This window comes from Drosophila santomea, chromosome 2R (genome assembly GCF_016746245.2).
Source record: "Drosophila santomea strain STO CAGO 1482 chromosome 2R, Prin_Dsan_1.1, whole genome shotgun sequence".
Lineage (NCBI taxonomy): Eukaryota > Metazoa > Arthropoda > Insecta > Diptera > Drosophilidae > Drosophila > Drosophila santomea.
In genome coordinates, this window is record NC_053017.2 from 10,229,794 (window position 1) to 10,248,253 (window position 18,460).

At 48.2% G+C, this 18,460-nt stretch overlaps 5 protein-coding genes across 10 annotated transcripts; 1 reads left to right on the top strand and 4 right to left on the bottom strand.

The window, feature by feature from the left end:
* Positions 1-334: 334 nt before the first annotated feature.
* LOC120446807 (translation initiation factor IF-3) lies at positions 335-1,613 on the bottom strand. The gene is made up of 2 exons (XM_039627969.2): positions 1,197-1,613; positions 335-1,135 (listed from the first exon to the last, which is right to left on the bottom strand). Exons 1-2 carry the CDS (start codon positions 1,502-1,504, stop codon positions 745-747), a joined length of 699 nt encoding a protein of 232 aa, XP_039483903.1. The 5' UTR covers positions 1,505-1,613; the 3' UTR covers positions 335-744.
* Positions 1,614-3,812: 2,199 nt separating this feature from the next.
* LOC120446401 (spondin-1) lies at positions 3,813-7,029 on the bottom strand. The gene is made up of 6 exons (XM_039627341.2): positions 6,766-7,029; positions 6,114-6,508; positions 5,842-6,054; positions 5,520-5,774; positions 5,285-5,456; positions 3,813-5,232 (listed from the first exon to the last, which is right to left on the bottom strand). The coding sequence occupies exons 1-6, from the start codon at positions 6,956-6,958 to the stop codon at positions 3,947-3,949; spliced, it is 2,514 nt and encodes an 837-aa protein (XP_039483275.1). The 5' UTR covers positions 6,959-7,029; the 3' UTR covers positions 3,813-3,946.
* A 341-nt stretch (positions 7,030-7,370) lies between these two features.
* LOC120446820 (spondin-1) lies at positions 7,371-10,509 on the bottom strand. Its single transcript, XM_039627998.1, has 6 exons — positions 10,221-10,509; positions 9,776-10,167; positions 9,506-9,718; positions 9,194-9,451; positions 8,979-9,144; positions 7,371-8,923 (listed from the first exon to the last, which is right to left on the bottom strand). Exons 1-6 carry the CDS (start codon positions 10,384-10,386, stop codon positions 7,398-7,400), a joined length of 2,721 nt encoding a protein of 906 aa, XP_039483932.1. The 5' UTR covers positions 10,387-10,509; the 3' UTR covers positions 7,371-7,397.
* Positions 10,510-10,782: 273 nt separating this feature from the next.
* Positions 10,783-13,841, bottom strand: LOC120446151 (spondin-1). The gene is made up of 6 exons (XM_039626980.1): positions 13,642-13,841; positions 13,174-13,562; positions 12,658-13,119; positions 12,419-12,590; positions 12,233-12,354; positions 10,783-12,175 (listed from the first exon to the last, which is right to left on the bottom strand). Exons 1-6 carry the CDS (start codon positions 13,817-13,819, stop codon positions 10,877-10,879), a joined length of 2,622 nt encoding a protein of 873 aa, XP_039482914.1. The 5' UTR covers positions 13,820-13,841; the 3' UTR covers positions 10,783-10,876.
* Positions 13,842-14,904: 1,063 nt separating this feature from the next.
* On the top strand, positions 14,905-18,339 carry LOC120444363 (rootletin). 6 transcript variants are annotated; one of them, XR_005615662.1, is made up of 11 exons: positions 14,905-15,061; positions 15,124-15,191; positions 15,267-15,579; positions 15,644-15,892; positions 15,955-16,115; positions 16,180-16,562; positions 16,640-16,969; positions 17,036-17,270; positions 17,329-17,531; positions 17,610-17,702; positions 17,768-17,909. XR_005615662.1 is itself a non-coding variant. In XM_039623950.1 (10 exons), the coding sequence occupies exons 1-10, from the start codon at positions 15,043-15,045 to the stop codon at positions 18,192-18,194; spliced, it is 2,388 nt and encodes a 795-aa protein (XP_039479884.1). In that variant the 5' UTR covers positions 14,905-15,042; the 3' UTR covers positions 18,195-18,339. The 6 variants fall into 6 exon arrangements, 4 of the variants coding, with proteins under 4 accessions (XP_039479884.1, XP_039479885.1, XP_039479886.1 ...); XR_005615663.2 differs by having other exon boundaries at positions 17,610-17,698; positions 17,768-17,891; XM_039623950.1 differs by lacking the exon at positions 17,610-17,702 and having other exon boundaries at positions 17,768-18,339.
* The last annotated feature ends 121 nt before the right edge of the window (positions 18,340-18,460 follow it).

Consider the following 18,460-nt stretch of genomic DNA (forward strand, 5'->3'; position numbering starts at 1 on the left):
CTGCTGATAACCTTTTAATCAATTTTAATAAATTACTTTCACTCAGCCACTCTATAAACGATTTGCTTTATCTAAATTATTTTGTAGCTGCTCCTATTAACACCATAAAAAGCTTTACGTTCTCTTGTAATAACTAGGAAACATTAGTTGAGTCTAGTTAACTGCTTCGTAACTTTAATTATATCTAGATATTAATGATAGTATCGAGAAAGTGTAATAATTTACTGTCTACGTGTGCTTATAAACAATATACACAAACTCAAACTCACGAAATAAACCAGAACCCAATAAAATAAATATTGGTTTTCATGTCATAAATCGAATAGCATCTTATATTTTCATGGCGAGTAATTTATAAAAATGGTATAGTGAAGGGCAAAATGACAGTTAGTAACTGTTAACAGTTTAATATTAATATTATTCGCTTTTACATTCTTGTAGCTTGTGATCACGGTAGACGGAAAGAACATCATCCTTTCTTTTCCGTTTCTTAAGTCGGTCTTCTTGCTCTCGTTTCTCCAATAGTTTCACCAAATACTGATGCCAGTAGAAGTATTTAAAAAAAAATAACAGAAGCAGTGCCGAAGTGGTGACAATGGATGCGGCACTGATCTCGACGGGCCTCTCGCGTTCCTCTTTTACTCTCTCCGAGAATTGGCGGGTTGATATTCTAAGGCCGAAATTTGGTTTGCTCGCCGACACAGTGTGCTGATCCCTGAGCACCCAAGGCAGCAGCGGTAGTTGTCACGACTGGATTGGGTTGGGATTGGATGTGGATGGGGCTACTGGTGGCGGAGCTACTGGAATAATGGTGAACTTGATGAACGCGCTCTTGCTGCGCCTCTGCACTATTTTGCCAATTAATTGTGGTTCCTTAATGGTCTGTTCGATGGCCTTTACTATGCGCTCGGCGCTGCTCTCGTCTGCTCCACTGGCATTGCCCTGTATGAGGATGCGAACCTCGTGGCGCTTGGCCAGCCACTTGACAATATTCTTGAGTCTGGAGGAGAGATCGTGCTCCGTGATGCGCGCACCAATGGTTAGGGATTTCTCCGTTTTCTTTTCCCTAACTTTTTCGCTGGCTGATCTCGACTGCTCCGCATCATCCGACAGCATTTCAGCTGCAGTGACTAGTCTGCAAGGTATAGCAACTTTATACCAATGACAACGACTCGATGATCTACATATATACCCACTTGAACATGGCCCTTCCCGTTTTGGCATCTGCTTGCTCCAAGCGCAACAGGTGCAGCTCCCGTCGTTTGGCCAGCTTCTGGGCCTCCTCCAACGTGGTGATGCTCATCGACTGATTCTGTTGGATAAGGGTGATTTTCTGGACACTTGCCTTCGGACTCCGGGTGTCTCTGGTTCTACTTTCTCCTGGGCTTCCACCCACCGGCTTTTGATTCTGGGCCAAATTCCAGTTGATGGACAAACGACGCAGGTGTTGCTGCTGAATCGCTGCTGCTGCAGCATGGTTTAGCATCAATCTTATGCGCTGCATGATCGTCTTTGAAATATGTTTATGTTCGATATCCTTTGGTTATTTCCGATTTTCTTTTGCTTGTGCAATTTTTTGTCCAAGAGTTGTCAAGCTATGTGAAGCAGTATTTTCTTTGTCTCTGGCGGATAAGTATCAGCTGACTGCTGGAGTTATCGATAGTTCAAGCCGCCGATAACCATAGAATTTAAAGAGAAATTGATTTAAAAGAGAATTGTTTCAATCGAGCGAAAAGTCAAACGGATAAGGTGATAAAACAGCCAGGTTCAGACCAATCCATAAAGTATCTCCAAAATATAAGATCTTTACCTACAAAAAAAGCGAACCTCCAAAAATAACAATGAAATTCGATTGCTCGCGTCACGCGTCACACTTAAAATCTAAAATTTTTTAGATTAGGTGCTTAAGAAGCCGAGCATCGGAATCGACATCAGTTCAAAGAAGAGCCTTCACGATGAAACTACAAGTGAGCGAATTATTTTGTTAAAAAAAATTCAAGCATTAAGTTTTTTTATCCTTTAGTTGTTCCTGCTTACCTTATTGGTTTGCTGTTTGGTCAGCAATGCCCCCTTTTAAGTGTATATATTATTATTGGTATGGAAATCGCTGTTGTGCAAGAGTTATATATAGAAGTTATCCTTGCCGAATTGTAAAAAGATCAGCACTTTGTGGAAGCATTTTCGGTACATGATATAGTGATATATGGATATATACAAAATGTAAATCGGAACATTTTCAAATTAGTAACCAGAATATAACACTTCTTTATTGTGTTCTAAGCAATTGTTGTGCAGTATCAAACATGTCGAGTGGGTGCCTGAAAAATCGTTTTTGCGGGGAGTCTTACTTAAATATTTTAACGTTGCTCTATGAAGACCCGTGCCAAACTCTTCTGGAGTTGTCCACATAACTTGGATTCCACTTTTCGACGGTCAGATAACCCTCAACGGATTGATATAAACAACTCCAGCGTCATCTTTCGAAAAACGCTACTAATACAAATTATATATACTATTATATAACACCTAGTAATATACAAATTTTTAGGTTGAGAGTAAAGTTTCCTTAGAAACAGACATGGTTGGATCGAATTGGTCGTATGAGATAGCAAATAATGAGTTGAGAAAAAAAAGTCAAAACTTTCTAGTTTACGCGGACTTTTTCTGCTGCTGAGCTTATCAGCGACCGGAACTCACAACCAGCAAAAAATTTCATAGTTAGGTGCACAAAAGGTCACCCCACCCTGTCGCTGGGCCCGGGCCTATATGTTTCCGTCGAAAATCCGGGCCCCCCTCAGAAGTCCGGGCCCGGGGGGAAACACATCATCCATGTGCCACACTTCGCGATGCTGCTGAACTGTGGCCCGGATCAGGATGCAGCCACTGCCCGGCTCACTGGGCGCCACCCAGGTCAAGTGCATGTGCGTCTTGGAGTTCGTGTTGGTGTTCTCCACCATGTTGATGCAATTGGGACTGAACCGGGTCTCAATCACGTCGCTCAGCTCAAAACGACCCAAGTCGTCGTTGTAGCTGAAGTCACCATTCTCGTTTTCCAGAGCCATGATAAAGCTGATGTAGCGGTGGCCATTGAAGGCATTAAGGGAGACTAAAACAAGGGAGAACGCTATAGTCGAGTTCCCCGACTATCTGATACCCGTTACTCAGCTAGTGGAAGGGAGAAGGAGAGTCTTAAACACAATTTTTGGCGGTTTGTAGGCGTTATAGTGGGCGTGGCAGAAAGTTTTTTGGCAAATCGATAGAAATTTATAAGACCAATATAAAAATGAAAAAATATCAAAACATTTTTCAAAAGTGTGGGCGTAGCAGCTTTGGGCGGTTTGAGGGCGTTAGAGTGGGCGTGGCAAAAAGTTTTTTGGTAAATCGATAGAAAATTACAAGACTAATACAAAAATGAAAAAATTTCAAAACATTTTTCAAAAGTGTGGGCGTGGCAGTTTTGGGCGGTTTGTGGGCGTTAGAGTGGGCGTGGCAACATGAATCGACAAACTTGCGCTGCTTCTATGTCTCTGGAGTCTGTATGCTTAATCTCAACTTTCTAGCTTTTGTAGTTCCTGAAATCTCGACGTTCATACGGACGTACAGACGGACAGACGGACAGACGGACGGACAGACGGACGGACAGACGGACGGACAGAAGGACATGGCCAGATCGACTCGGCTATTGATCCTGATCAAGAATATATATACTTTATATGGTCGGAAACGCTTCCTTCTGCCTGTTACATACTTTTCAACGAATCTAGTATACCCTTTTACTCTACGGGGGACCAGAATTGAGAAAAACTTTTACATGTGATCAAATATTACGTTTAAACGTGGCGTGCAAATGAGTTAACATCCTCATGTAACAACGAATGTAAATTGAGCTGATAGCTTATTTAAGTGGTAAGGGTTTGAAATATCCGGTTAGTAACTAAATGTAGCATTAATTTCTAGTTCGATGTCTATAATCGCCATAGGTGCGTCTGCGGCTTGATGCACCCTTTTCCTCCCGATCCCGCTGCTCTGCCCGCCAAATGGCTCGGAAATTTTCGCATTGGGGTGAATTGGCGTGCTCCTGCTGCAGTGCAGCCATTTCCGGTTCACGGCACTTCTCGCAATCCTCCCACCGCCTAAACTTGTTCACATTCCGATCGCAACGGTCCGCGGCATACAGCATGCACTCGTTCGCACAGAAGTTGTAGAACCAGAACTGACCCGTAATAGTTTGATCGTGGCAACGTGGCTGAGCCGTCTGAACCATTTGGAAGCAGCGGTGGGACAGCGAGGAGTCCACATCTCCTCCAGGTGAGTACTTGTCCTGACTGCCAAAGTAGTTCGTCCTTTGCCAAGGTTCCCTTGGCAAAACCTTTTCGGTGGCCTCTTCAATGGAGCCGTATTTGTTGGAGGGCCTTTGACGCTGCCAGGGAGCTCGTTCCACATCCTCCAAGCGAGGAACATCGGGACGTGGCCAGGTGGGTCGCTCAAATCTCTCTGGTTGCTGGCGCACACCGTCGTAGTTTGAGGGCCTAAGCGAAGGCTCATCCCTACCCAAATTTGACTGCATGTTCAAGACCCAGTTGCCAGTGTTACCCTTTAGATTGCCCACTTTAAATCCACCAACTGCTCCATTTTGTGAGTCATCGTAGTCCCCTAAGTTTTCTGCCTCGGGTTCAGGTTGTGGTCCATACATATTATCTCCAATGCGTCCTTGAGATGAAGAAGACCCACCATACGGATTATCCATGTCATCGCCGTAGGATCCTGGAATGCTACCAAGACAGGCTCGGCCGGAGCATTTTCGCGTTTCCTGCAGCTCCATGCGATGCGCACTCTGGCATTCCAATTCTGCTTGAGGATTAAGGTACTGCCTCTGGCGCATCTCGTAACCATCCCCACATGTAACACTACATGGGCTCCAGCTGCCCCAGGAACTCAATTGGCACTCAGCACGGCGTTGTTGGGGCGATTGATAGCCATTCCTCCTGGGGTCTGGCTCCAGGTCCTCAAATTCCTCGGGCTCCCGCATGAGATTATTTTGACCACACATCTCGCCCTGGCACTCGCGCTCCTCATACTGCGGCACATTGCAATTGTAGACCTTGGCGAGCTCCGGTTGCTTGTAGACACGTCTTCTATACTGCATGCCGACCCCGCATTTGGAGGAGCAGTCGCTCCAACTGGACCAGGGATGGGTGAAACATTCACGGGGCACATCGGGATCGTTGTTGGCTGGGAAAGTGATATGGTTTGTTAAGGTCTTCCCAACTAAAAGCCATCTTACAGTCCTCATCTGCACATCTTCTCTCGTAGATTCGCTGGCGCTTCACCGTCAGAATGGCCATGGGTTTCATGGGAGTTCCGGAGTCATCATAGAAAGGAGAGCGCGGATCGTTGGGAAAGTCGGAACGCATGCGTCTAATGACATCTGGCGGAACCTGGGGCTGATCGGATGACTGTCAAATAAAAGGTTAATTTTTTTGTTCTACGGTAAAATTTCCATTTTCATTTCCAATTACCGTATAGCTGGGACCCGAGTCTGTGCCCACATCCCACGGGTAAAGGTTGATGACTTTTTCCTCTATCCACGTGCAGTTGCGCAGGCACATTTCCAATCCGGTGACGCCCACAATCCAATCCGGCGAGGGTTCTATCTTGGAGGCAAAGGACACCATGTGGTGAATGGGATCTACTCGCACCGAGGCCATCGTCTTGCTGCTCATGTTGGGGTACGATGGACCCCGTGCCTTTATGATCGTCCGTATTTTCTGATCCTGTAAAAAGGGGGGAAAACCTTCAACATAGAGTACTTCCTCCCAGCCAGTTCAATCGTGGAGTCACCCGAAAATTGGCGCTGAACTCTCTTTCCAGCAGACGCGAACTGCAATGTTCCGCATATTCCTTTAAAGCTAAGCTGGCCAGTGCTCCGGATTCCCAGAAACGATAGTCTGAGCTGTGGGCGGCTCCCAGAAGCTCACAGAAACGAGTCTCCCAGCCTCGAGCAGGAAAGTCCTTGGGATGCAGGTTCCTGGACCACACGCCTTCAAATAAAAGCTTATGGAGGCAAGATTGAAGAAGATAATTGAGGCTTAGGCAATTCCATACGGGCTCACCTCATAACGCGCCTCATCGCATGCACAGCAGGGAACATCCACCGCCGGAGCAGTTGGCTGGCTCTCCACATCATCGGTGACCTCCTCGCAGATGCGTTTTGTTAATCCTCCATCATCCATGTGCCACACTTCGCGATGCTGCTGAACTGTGGCCCGGATCAGGATGCAGCCACTGCCCGGCTCACTGGGCGCCACCCAGGTCAAGTGCATGTGCGTCTTGGAGTTCGTGTTGGTGTTCTCCACCATGTTGATGCAATTGGGACTGAACCGGGTCTCAATCACGTCGCTCAGCTCAAAACGACCCAAGTCGTCGTTGTAGCTGAAGTCACCATTCTCGTTTTCCAGAGCCATGATAAAGCTGATGTAGCGGTGGCCATTGAAGGCATTAAGGGAGACTAAAAAGAGAAAAGTCAAGTCGAGACGAGTTGAGTTGATTTGAGTCGAGTCTCAGAACATAGAACAATCAAAGCCGGGCCCTTATCGGCGACCTTGAATTGGAACGAATTTGCAAAGTTTCGTGATAAGCGCCTCTTTTGTTTACCAAACAATAAACATTGCGCGAATTCAGCCTTAGAATAATCCGAAAGGCCTATGCCCGCCACAATCACCCACGAAGTTCAAGCGCAAGGCCAGTGAACCCATCCACACTCACCGTTGTATTCCTGGCCGAGAATGTACGTTTCCGGATTACCGGACACGCTTATCACAAAGTTCTCATCCACCGGGGATTTGGGAGAGCCCGTGTTCGCCGGGCGGCGCGTGCAGATCAGGGAGCTGACTCCTCCAATCAGCAGGGACCCAAGCAGAAGAAGCTCCACGAGAGGAGCAGCACTTGACCACCACATGCTTCTCTATGGGAGTGCGTAGTTACCATATAGAACCATTCGACGCGAGCGACTGTTGCAAACTGAGCGAAGATTCCGAGCAATTAGCTTACCAGAAGGCGAGAAGAGAGGTTTCGGAGCCGTCAAACCCTCCGATAAGACAGAGCGTATTGTTTTTCTGACCCACTGATTCAAATAGTCTGTCGGAGCTCTTATCGGTCGAAAATGCATGAAAGCAGAAACGTAGAGTTCAGCTCTTAAAGACCGACTCAGAGCGAATTCAACCCATAAGATCTCTTGGAATGAAATTGCATTAACAAATAAAGCAAAAAGAAAGCATCGACTGACAGTTACCCTTATTGCAATAATGCACGAACCATGGGGTAAAGTTAATCATAATAATACAATAACTTAATTTTTATTCTCTTCTACTTTAAATATTTGTAATGCTTTGAATGGTTCAGCCGCTATAGCGACCGCGTCTGGATGAGTCGTATCTGCTCCTGGTCTGAGACATGGGTTCTCCAATGTCGCCTGCTTCTCTTGTTTGTTCACCGGATCTACTTCCTGCCAGATCATAGGACCTTCCTCCCGGTTGATCATAGCTTCTTCCTCTAGATAAGTCAGAGGACCAATTCTCTGGTTGGCCATAGGATCCACTTCCTGTTTGCTTATATAACTTACCAGCTATTTGATTATACGATCTACCAAGGGTTTGATCATAAGATATACTTCCTTTTTGATCATACGGTCTACTTTCTGTTCGATCATAAGTTGTTCCACCCGTTTGATCGTAGGGTCTAGCTCCCGTTGGCGTTGTGCCATAGGATCGACCTCCGTACAAATCCATGGCATCGTTTTCGGTTCGCTCCATGTTTATTTGGGGCTGCAGACAGGTGCCCTCGCAGGCCGCCAGGGTGCGGAATCGGTTTCTATTCTGATCACAGTTGTCCGTGGTGAAGATCTTGCACTCGTGATCTTCGTGGTCGTAGAACCAGTAATTGCTCTCCACCATCGGCTTGGCGAAACAGGGACTCGTCGAGGCATAAGGCTTTTCAAAGCAATAGTCTTGAATCACATTATAGTTGCCGTTGCCATTATCGTTGGTGGTGCCTTTCACATCCTCCTGCTGACTGGGATATCGACCTTCATAGGGAGAGCGAGGTGTGACGCTAGGAGTATTGTAATCACTGTAGGGGTCCTTATTGTTATAGCCCGGATTGAAGTCATTAAAACCTGGTCTATTGCCCACAAGCTTGTCATTGCTGTAGCTATTTGTCGGAGGAAACGTCTTGCCATAACCACCCAAGTTATCTGATGGGTTATAACCAGGTCGCTGTGGATTTTCTATCTGATCGAACGGTAAGTTTGGGGACTCCTGCGCGTTGTCTCTGGGGCTGGAAGGAGATTTATCTTTCCACATATTATAGGGTCTTCTATTCCACGCCTGGTTGCTCCAAGATGGACTTTTACCCATATAACCGCCCTGATCAGCCTCGCCGAACACATCTGGTTCCGGTAAGCCATCGAGTTCGCCATTATCCGGAATGGAGCCACCACAATCAGCTCCATTGCACTCTCGAGTTTCCTCGAGCGGTATACGCATCACGGACAAACAGCGCTGCCTGGCCTGCGGATTGTAATAGTTCCGCGTGCGAGTGGAGGATCCTCTGCCGCATGTCTTTGAACACGGTGACCACTCGCCCCAGTTGCTCAGCTGGCACTCGGCCATTGAGACACCACCTGGTGGATTTTCCATGCCCAGACCAGGCTCCTCTCCTTCCACTTCCTTCTCCGCTGGCCCGCACTGGGTTCCCTGGCATTGGCGGAACTCCTCCAAGCGCCTATCGCAGTTGAAGTTGACTGCTAGATTGGGATTCTTAAAGCTGCGCTGACGTTGGGAGTAGCCCTGACCACATCGCGAGCTGCAGTTGGACCATTCGTTCCAAGGGTGTACGGCGCACTCCAGCGGTCCTTCCTGGGGAACTAACGCGAGAGATCACCAACGGTACTTACTAGGATTACCATAACGCTCACTTACCCTCTTCGCACTCCCTAATGTACAGTTTCTTACGGGTCAAGTAGAGTGTGGCCAAGGGTTTCATTGGGGCACCGGTGTCGTCGTAAAATGGCGAACGATGGTCGCTGGGATACGACGATGTAATACGACGCACCACATCCGGTGGCACTTGTGGCTCATCTGAGGACTTTATAGGGTGATAAATATATAGTTCATACTGAGCTATTTTCACCTACCATGTACGAAGGCCCCGAATCGGTGCCGATGTCCCAGGGATACAAATTCAACACCTTTCGCTCCAGCCAAGTACAGTTGCTCAGGCAAAGCTCCAGTCCAGCTACGCCCAGTATCCAATCGGGTGAAGGATCTATTTTGGCAGCCAGCGAGATCTGATGATGTACCGGATCCAGACGAGCATTGGCCAAGGTTGTGCCAAATGTTCTCAGCCGATGGGGAATGCCGGGAGCCTTTATAATAGTCCTTACCTCGCCATTCTGTGAGAAACTTCAGGATGAAGCGAGTTTGTAGTGAGCTAATTGGATACCAACCTGAGTGTTCTCCCTGATCTCGTTCTCCAGGGTACGTGTCGCCCCGTGCTCGGCCATCTCCTTCATGCCCCGGCTAGCTCTTCCTCCGTAGGCCCAGTAGCGATAGCTCTGGCTATGCGAAGCACCAATAACCTCACCCAAGCGTGTGCGCCAGTCCTCAGCGGGAAAGTCTTTCCAGTGCGTGTTCCTCGCCCACTTTCGCTCCAGAACGATCTAAGAGATTCGTCACTTTATATACAATATAACCCAGGGTTGAGGAGATGTTACAACCTCATATTTGGCTTCATCGCAGGCACAGCAAGTTTCCAGGGGTGGCGTTAAGCTGTTTAGTTCGTCGATTTCCTCGGGACAAATCCGCTTGGTCAGGAAGCCATCGTCCAGAAACCACACATCTCGATGTTGCACCACACCAGCCTTGATCAATACACATCCGCTGTCCGGATGACGCGGCGCTATCCAGGATACCGCGATGTAGATCTTAGCATTAGTGTTTGTGTTCTCCACCATGTTCTCACAACTGGTACTGAATCGGGTGTCTGCTACTCCCAGCAGTTCAAAGTGACCGGTCATATCCTGACCACTTAAGGCAGCCGACGGATCCTCGGCCTCGACAACCAAGGTGAAGCTCACGAATTTCATATTTATGGGGCAGGATAACGAAACTTTTAATGACAAATGCTGAAGTGAGAGCTTCAAGACCATTCGATTCTCTCACCATTGTACTGATGCTCCGGCACATAGGTCTCTGGATTGCCGTCGATCAGGATCTTGAAGTTATCATCCACAGGCGATCGTGGGCCACTGGCTCCCTGGGGTATCCGATTGCAGACTCCTCTAACCTCGGAGGACAGCAAAATGAGGAGCAAGATATGGCAGAGCATCTCTTCTCAATCCTAAAGATCCGTACTGGGTGGAGGCTCAACGACGACTGACCAAAGTTGGTGGGTAGCCGTCTCCATTAATTGATGAGCATTTTCAATTTATCAATTATCCCTTAAATGGCGCTCTCGGCGTCGACAGCTTATGGCATCTTGATTGAGTTGCCATCAATAAGGAATGGTTTGTTTTTATGGCAAGCTCTTCAATTGGTGAATGGCGCCCGGGTTCTTTGAACTTGCAACCCGGCGAAAATCACTCGTAAACTGGCCACAGTTTCTCAATAGATCTGGGTCAAGGTTAAACTGAATCGGAATTGGAATTACCACGCGAACACAATTCTGTTTTATTTTATATGAATCTATCATATTTAATCTGTGGCGGGGAAAACTAGAGGTAGGTAGTCCGGAAAGTTTCATATATTTAATGACATCCATTGGTAATGATTACATAGTTGGATAATAACTAATACTTGTAGCAGCTATGTATGTATGTTTACCACCGCTCCGGATCATCGTTGCTGGTCAGGAGGCATGGCATCATCACGCACTTTTCCATGCGGACCCGATCCTTGCACTTGAAACTCAGATCGGTGTTCATAAGGGTTCTGGTGCGCTGGCGAACTGCATTATCGCCACAGGTGGCGGTGCACGGTGTCCAGGCGGACCACTCCGAGTAGCGACACTCGTCCTGCGGCTCCGGTTGCGGAGCTCTCACCACATGCCGCCGTTCTCCGAATCCCCGACCACTGATGGAGTACATGTCATCACACCGCTGGTAGCAGCGATCCAAACGGACCAGGTGCTTGGGACACGGCTTTCCGCCGTACTTCGGAGTACGGAGCACGCGACGCGTTCGCAACTGGAAGCCATCGCCGCAGGAGGCGTTGCAACTGTGGGAAACCCAGTCGGAGACCTGGCAATCAATGGCTGGAATGCCATCGTGCTGGAGTTCCTGTTTGTGGCGCGGCAGCCGACATGTCTCATCGCACTCCTCCTTCGACTTGAATTTGTTGCGATTTGTATCGCAACGGTCCGACCAATAGATGGCACACTGGTCACTCACATGGTCGTAGTACCAGAAGTTGGCCACATCGTTATCCCGACACGGACTGTCGGTCAGCTCGTCATAGCAGAAGCCGGGAACAATGGTATCGCAGCTGGGATTGGTGCAGTTCACCTCCTCGTGCAGCTTGATGTGTCGACAGGGATCCTGCCCATCATCATTGGGATCAGTTACTCCATACACCTGGTTGTTATTCCACACCTTGCGAATGCGTTGCCGCTTTCCCTGTCCACCGCAGGGCCCCATGCACGGCGAGAAATCCGACCAGGGAGTGACCCCGCAAACCGGTGGTATGTAGTCCTCTCGATGCTGACTGTAACTCTCGAAGTTGCGGAATATGGAGCGTTTCTCAGCGGATCCACCTCCGTCGCCGCCGTCCTGTTCCTCCTCCGGTTCTCCAGCACCACCTTCGTTCTCGATGTCGCCACCGCATTCCATTGCCTCGCAGATCTTGGTCTCATGCAGTCGCACCTTGCTTGCCTTCTGGCACTTCTTCTTGGCCTTCTTGTTGAGATAGTGCCGGGATCGGGTCATCTCGCCAGTGCCACAGGTCACGGTGCACGAAGACCATTCCGACCACTCAGACAAACCGCACTGCGGATCGTCGCTGCTGCCTGGAGGAGGTGCCACCTCTGGTTCGCCGCCTTCAGCTGTCTCCTCATTGAAGCCAGCGCACTTGTGTCCCACGCAGTTCTTCTCCTCCCGCAGGGCGTTGTTGCAACGATGACGCTAAGGTGTCAGAATGGCATAAGTAACAATCTATATTCTATATTTCGCTTTAATTACCGAAGCCAGTGCTGGGTTCTTGAACTCTCGGATCCTGTACTGTTTGCCGGGACCGCACTTTGTGGTGCATTCATCCCACCTGGACCACGAGTTTGTGGCACACTCCGCTGGCACCTGTTCCGCTACAGGATTAACGTATATAATATATATATTCGCAAAATTAATATATGGTTACATTTCACTTACAATCGGAGGACTCGCAGTTTTTCTCGTAGAGTCGTCTTCGATTGATGTGCAAAGTAGCCAGAGGTTTCATCTGGGCGCCAGTGGGATCATAAAAGGGCGAACGGGGATCGTTGGGGAAATTGGACTTGATGCGGCGAACAACATCTGGCGGCACCTGTGGCTGGTCAGCGGACTGAAAAATATTATTATTACCTATTACCATCACTATCAAGAAGATTAAATTGAGTAAATCATCTCACCATATAAGATGGCCCACTATCGGTGCCGGCATCCCAGGGATAGAGGTTGTGCACTTTGTTCTCCACCCAGGAGCAGTTGGGCAGACACAGCTCCAGGCCGGAAACACCAACGATCCAGTCTGGAGAGGGATCCACCATTGAGACGAGGGAGATCAAATGGTGGTTGGAGTCCACGCGGAAAACGGCAAATGTTTTGCCCGTTACATTCGGATAGGCGATGCCCCTCGCCTTGATGATCGTGCGGATGTGTTCGCTCTGATCCTTCAGCTCACTCTCCAAGGTCCTTGTGGAACCATGCTCTGCCACCTCGCGCAGCCCCTCGCTGGCCAGCTCTCCATACTGCCAGAATCTGTAGTCCAGAGTGTGCGAAGCGCCGATGATGTCGCTGAATCTGGTGCGCCAGCTATTCGCTGGGAAGTCCTTGGGATGTGTGTGACGCGACCACTTGCCTTCAAAGGTAAGCTAAGGAAGAAAGTCAGGTTTTAATACCATATCGATAGTAAGAGAAAAGCCCACCTCATATTTGGCCTCGTCGCAGGCACAGCAGGGATCCACGATGCTGGGCTGGGTGTCAATGTCGTCCACCTCCTCCTCGCACATTCGCTTGGTGAGGAAGCCGTCATCCATGAACCACACATCCCGATGCTGCATCACTGTCGCCCTCAGCAGGATGCAGCCCTGTCCTGGGCTGGAGGGAGCCACCCAGAACACATCCACACGTGTCTTCACGTTCGTGTTGGTGTTCTCCACCAGATTTGGGCAGCGCGGACTGAAACGGGTCTCGGCGAGATCGGAGATCTCCCAGGTGCCCAAGGCATTGGGGTCACCATCGCCGTCACCACTCTCCAAGTCCAGGGCCAGCATAAAGCTTATGAAGGTCAGGCCCGAAAATGCACTGAGGCTTACTGAGGATAATTAGGGAATATAAACCAGAATCTAGAAATTTGTAAATTCAATTTAATGCAAAGCAGCTTTATCACTCACCATTATATCTTTGGCCGGGCACATAACTCTGCGTATTTCCGTTCACGGACAGCACATAGTTATCATCCACCGGTGACTTGGCTGCTGTGACTCCCGGTGGAACCCTAATGCAGCCCTCGATCCGGGGAATATATCTCGTGAGTGCCAGCACAATAGTAAAACATGCCAAAGCTTTCATTTCAAAGTGCTGCAATGCAAAACTGAGTCGGAATACAATGTTACAATCATTTAGTGCAGCCACGTGGTTGGGGAAAACTATTTCTGGCTACTTCTAATTGTCTTAATTATCCGCAGTGGTATCGAATGTCAATGGCAACCCATGGACATTAACTTCCAGTTTCGAATTGAACTTGAATTCGTTCAATTAAATGACTTTGCGTGATGTCGCACACAGTGCATATTGCTATTTTCACAGACACTTTCCATTTCCTTTGAGATCCCAATGATGCCAGCTCAATTGCCATGCGGAACTTGAACTAGGCGGGCAGTTGTTTGTTTACCCCTTGAAAATCGGATCGCATTGCGTATATACTCGCATGTACATACATACTATATGCATATATAATATATAGGCCCTCTACGTCACTGATTAAATTCAATTGAAAAACGCGCCGACTGTCTACAGCGAATTCAAGCAAAATAGCAGTCGCTAGAGGGTGACAAAACCCCATTTCCCATGGATTTAATCATTAAAGTCACTTTTGGGGCTTCACCTCAGCACTGCACTTCACTTGTATTGTAGGACCCACTTTCATCAGCACAGCAAGTATGTTACTCCAGTTGACTTAGTTATTTCGAGATTATAATTCATTAGCAAGGTATTTCGGATTGTTTTTGGAACTCTGGTCCCTGACTTTCGATGGATCGTAAATGAAACAGTCTAGAAATATATGCTGTCAGAGGGAAATCCGAACTAAGAACTTACTCGCTGGGCGCACGAACAGCAACTGAATGCAAATTGGCCCGAGTCGATTATTGGATGGACGATGTGCATCATTCGGGACCGACGAATGGATTACATGGGGAACCTCAGAGAGGGCGAAACTGCGCTCTACTTTTCCTCCCATTTAGCTTAGTTTTTGTTTCTGCCAAAGTTTCGCATTTGTTGATAGAAACCATTAGTTTTCATATGCTCATTCTAAACAAGCAGGCCCCAAAACACCGGCTACACTGGAACTGACTTATCGAAAACAAAATTTCGTTCGAAGTGTGCTTTGAGTTTGAATTCAGGTTACTTTCACGAAACAACACGTTGGATCGGTCAGAAAGTATTTTTGTACCATTTACACTAGACGTAGCTCAACTTGAATTATTAAGAAATAAATTTTGTATATCGTTTTTTTGTCTTTTTGATCAAATAAGTCGTTGATTTCCAAAACTTGAGCTATAAATAGCACCGTGATGCCGCATCCTGTTCGTGGTAAGTGCAGTTTTTCCAACGTCATACGAATGAGGGCTCCACATATGCGTTATCCTGGCTAGGTAACAAAGCTTCCTTGCTGAGGGCAACTGGAAAGGTGGAAAAGCCAGCCCCTAGTATTGCCACTTGGGTGAGTGAAGAAAAGGGGGAGGGCGAGGGGCGTAGGGTTTTCCCCAAGGCATAAATGCTTTTCCTTTTTTCCCAGGCCCGCACTACCACACGTGGTGGTGTCTTCTCGACACCTCCTGTTCTCAATGGCGATGAGAGTTTGACCAGAAGTTTCATGGCAAGTCGCATTCCAGTCAGCCGTAGAACGAGTCCACACAAGTCGGTTGCCCAATCGCGAAACACTTCCCCGGCGCGGATTAATCCTATGAAGAAAGCTATCCCGTGCACCAGTGCGTGTTCATTGCCAAATCGACGGGTCGAGCCGGAGCAAAAAGTGACCGAGAGCGATCGGATATCTGTGCCTGATGAGGTGACTCCCAAGCGGAACGTGGTTCCAGCGCAGACAAGCGGTGGGTATCCAATACTCTCCTGGCCCCCAAAGCGTAGACCAATTCTTGGTGTTGCCGCCCACAGTTCCTATGCAAATCCCAAAGACTGATAAGAAATCGCATCGCCGGGTCCTTGAGATGAACAAGGTCCGGGTCTTTGAGACGCAGAAACAGAAACTGGCGTGCTTGCAGTCGGAGTTTATGGACAAGATCCGGTCCATGGGTCCGGAGCTCCGGAATCAAGGGGTTTTCAAGTTTGTGGCACTGGCCCTTAATGATGAATGCAAAGTCGTGGTCCAAAATGATGATCTGCTTCGATTGCCCAAGAATATTCGTAAGCTTTTTAGCTTTACTGCTTCTATTGGCTACCCTTTCAATTGCATACTTTTTTTTTAGCCACCGAAAGTATTGGTGACTTGAAAAACCGGTGTCGTGCGATTGTAGATCAGGGATTTTTGATGATCTACGACTATTTACCGAACATTCAGAGGGCTAAAACCGATTTCGAGGCTCGTGAGATGCGCGAGGAGATTCGATGCAAGTTAGCTGCGTTGCTGGTAAGATTTCTGCAACCAATATTATTGGTATTAGCAAGCCGAAACTATTTTATTGTGCCCTTAGGACCGAAAAATGAGTTCGGTTGTCGACGAGATCGACGAGTTGTGCGGCCCAGGCTCTAATAAGTCCGATTCACCCAACAAAACTCTCTACCGCGAGTTGGCCGATCTGCGATCCCAGAAGCAGGTGATGGAGAGCCGTTACTTCGACGCCAAGAAGGAGCACAATGACCAGATGAACCAATTGCGCACCGAGTACGACGCCAAGCTCGAACAGCAGGTGGCCAGCCGGGATCATGCCATCGCAGAGCTGAGGAAGAGCCTGCGGCAAAGCGAGGAAGTGGTCAGCGAGCAGTCCATGCGATTGGCCGAAAAGAATTCCAGGCTGGTGGCCGAGGATTCCACTATCGAGGGGCTGCGTTCCGAAGTAACCAAGCTAAAGAATGCGTAAGTTAACTGCTCATCTCACTGTTTAAGGTTCTTAAAGATCTTTATATGGCGTTATATCGTTATATCGTACTTAGAAATCAGCGATTGATTCACCGCCTGGAAGAGGCGGATATGGGCCTGGAGCGTGCCCGTAATTCCGTCGATAAGAATCTGGGACAGATCGCCTACCTGGAGGGAGAACTAACCGAGGCCCGAGAGCTCATCGTCCATCTGCAGAAGCGTCCGGATGTCATGGACAAGGGCATTATGGAGAAGGACCTCATCATTGCCGATCTGAAGCTGCAGCTGCAGAATCTCGAGCAGCACAAAAATGTCCTGAACAAGCAGGTGGCCAATGCATTGAAGCAGCACGCCGACTTCGAAGAACTGAGTGCAAACTATAAGAGTGCTGTAGGGCAGATAAGGTAACCAGCCTGCTCAACCTTTTTGTAAAATATATTTATTTAAATATATTTTGCTTCGTTGACCAGCGATCTAAAGGAGGCTCTTAATGCTACAAATGCCAAACTGGATGTTCAATCTAAAGTCGAGCAGAAGTTGCGGCAGGAGGTGTCCAAGATGCAACAGCAAACGGAGCTCGATCGTAAGCTGCTGGAAGCTCGCGGCGAATTGATCTCGACACTGCAGAAGAACGAGCAGGATAACCGCTCCAAACTAGACCAAATGTACTATCAAGTTAGCGAGAAAGAAACGCTGATCAATCAGGTCCGCTGAGAAAGGATTTGGCTAGCCCCGCTTATGCTTATCCCCTTTCCTCCTGCAGGTAAACAACCAGCTGAACTCGAAGGAGGAGGAGTTCCGGAATCTCTTCGGGACCCTCGCGCACAAACAGACGGAAGTGAGGAGGCAGGAGCACGTTATTAAATTGCTGAAGGAGCAGAATTCACGGGTATCCTTGCTGCGAGCCACTCAGGACGAGCGGAATGCCTCGATGGAGGAGGAAATCAAAAATCTCAAGAACACCCTGTAAGTTCATAACCCACACGAGTTTGAGTAAAAGTTCGCCAGCCTGCAATTACTTCACACACACAATCACCCTGGCAGATATTCCATAACGTTAGGGCCATATACCGTGGAATGAGGCTAACGTCAATTGAAGACCCAGTTTCAACTGGCCCAGTTTCCAAGATATTGTGAGTAAGTGATAGCAATGCAGCGAACTTTTCACTTTTGAGGGTCAATAAAAATGATTACAATTTTAGCCGTAATTATGCCAGAGTAATTATTGGCAATAATGGTCAACATTTTTTTGAAGTTGTGCCAGCTGGCGAAATGGAGGGCATTAGAAGCAGTGGCCACCGCGAGCGAGTGGACTCTTCCAGCGAGCTTCTGCAGCACTCCAATCTGCAGGAGCAGGAGATGTCCCAACCACGTGCCCGCATCTTTGAGCCACTGCGGCACCAGCTGTTCCCCCACGAGCCACCATGCCTCATTCCTCGGCGTAATTCCCCCCGGCATTTAATCCGCTCGCGCTATCAACTGCAACATCCGCGTATCCGTGTCTCGAGTCCTCAAAGAGATGCGAGTTCCCAAAGAGTAGCGAGTGCCCAACCACCCCAGCCTCCTCAGCGATTGCGACGACACCAGCGATCCCGAGACCAGCACCAAAGAACCGATTGGAACAAGTAGAAGAACAGGAAATCCAACCGAACCCCAAAGGAGAACGCGCAGCATGGAAATTCTAAAGATGCACAAACCAAATTTATTGTAATCGTTGGCCAATGGCACTATTTTTTGTACCCACACCCACAGTAGTAAGAAGTAATTGCAGAAATCTGGTTAAGTCTCGTTTAGGGCGGCGGCTTGATCAATCGTTCAGCTTCGATTGGTTTAGGAATCTGAAACTGGCACGCTTAATTGAGATGATTTGGATTTTGATTTTCAGGGCAGGGTCG

What these genes read in the sequence shown, in the direction of transcription:
- LOC120446807 (XM_039627969.2), bottom strand. Translation starts at nt 1,504, where the DNA reads ATGCAGCGCATAAGATTGATGCTAAACCATGCTGCAGCAGCAGCGATT. An exon ending in ACGGGAAGGGCCATGTTCAA is followed by an intron (nt 1,136 to 1,196) that starts GTGGGTATATAT and finishes TATACCTTGCAG; the next exon opens with ACTAGTCACTGCAGCTGAAA.
- LOC120446401 (XM_039627341.2), bottom strand. Translation starts at nt 6,958, where the DNA reads ATGTGGTGGTCAAGTGCTGCTCCTCTCGTGGAGCTTCTTCTGCTTGGG. An exon ending in AGTTCAGCGCCAATTTTCGG is followed by an intron (nt 5,775 to 5,841) that starts GTGACTCCACGA and finishes CCCTTTTTACAG; the next exon opens with GATCAGAAAATACGGACGAT. An exon ending in AAGATGTGCAGATGAGGACT is followed by an intron (nt 5,233 to 5,284) that starts GTAAGATGGCTT and finishes TCACTTTCCCAG; the next exon opens with CCAACAACGATCCCGATGTG.
- LOC120446820 (XM_039627998.1), bottom strand. Translation starts at nt 10,386, where the DNA reads ATGCTCTGCCATATCTTGCTCCTCATTTTGCTGTCCTCCGAGGTTAGA. An exon ending in GCCGGAGCATCAGTACAATG is followed by an intron (nt 10,168 to 10,220) that starts GTGAGAGAATCG and finishes TGTCATTAAAAG; the next exon opens with TTTCGTTATCCTGCCCCATA. An exon ending in CATTAGGGAGTGCGAAGAGG is followed by an intron (nt 8,924 to 8,978) that starts GTAAGTGAGCGT and finishes CTCTCGCGTTAG; the next exon opens with TTCCCCAGGAAGGACCGCTG.
- LOC120446151 (XM_039626980.1), bottom strand. Translation starts at nt 13,819, where the DNA reads ATGAAAGCTTTGGCATGTTTTACTATTGTGCTGGCACTCACGAGATAT. An exon ending in GCCCGGCCAAAGATATAATG is followed by an intron (nt 13,563 to 13,641) that starts GTGAGTGATAAA and finishes AATTATCCTCAG; the next exon opens with TAAGCCTCAGTGCATTTTCG. An exon ending in AAACTGCGAGTCCTCCGATT is followed by an intron (nt 12,355 to 12,418) that starts GTAAGTGAAATG and finishes TTAATCCTGTAG; the next exon opens with CGGAACAGGTGCCAGCGGAG.
- LOC120444363 (XM_039623950.1), top strand. An exon ending in GGTTCCAGCGCAGACAAGCG is followed by an intron (nt 15,580 to 15,643) that starts GTGGGTATCCAA and finishes TGCCGCCCACAG; the next exon opens with TTCCTATGCAAATCCCAAAG. An exon ending in GTAACCAAGCTAAAGAATGC is followed by an intron (nt 16,563 to 16,639) that starts GTAAGTTAACTG and finishes TATCGTACTTAG; the next exon opens with AAATCAGCGATTGATTCACC.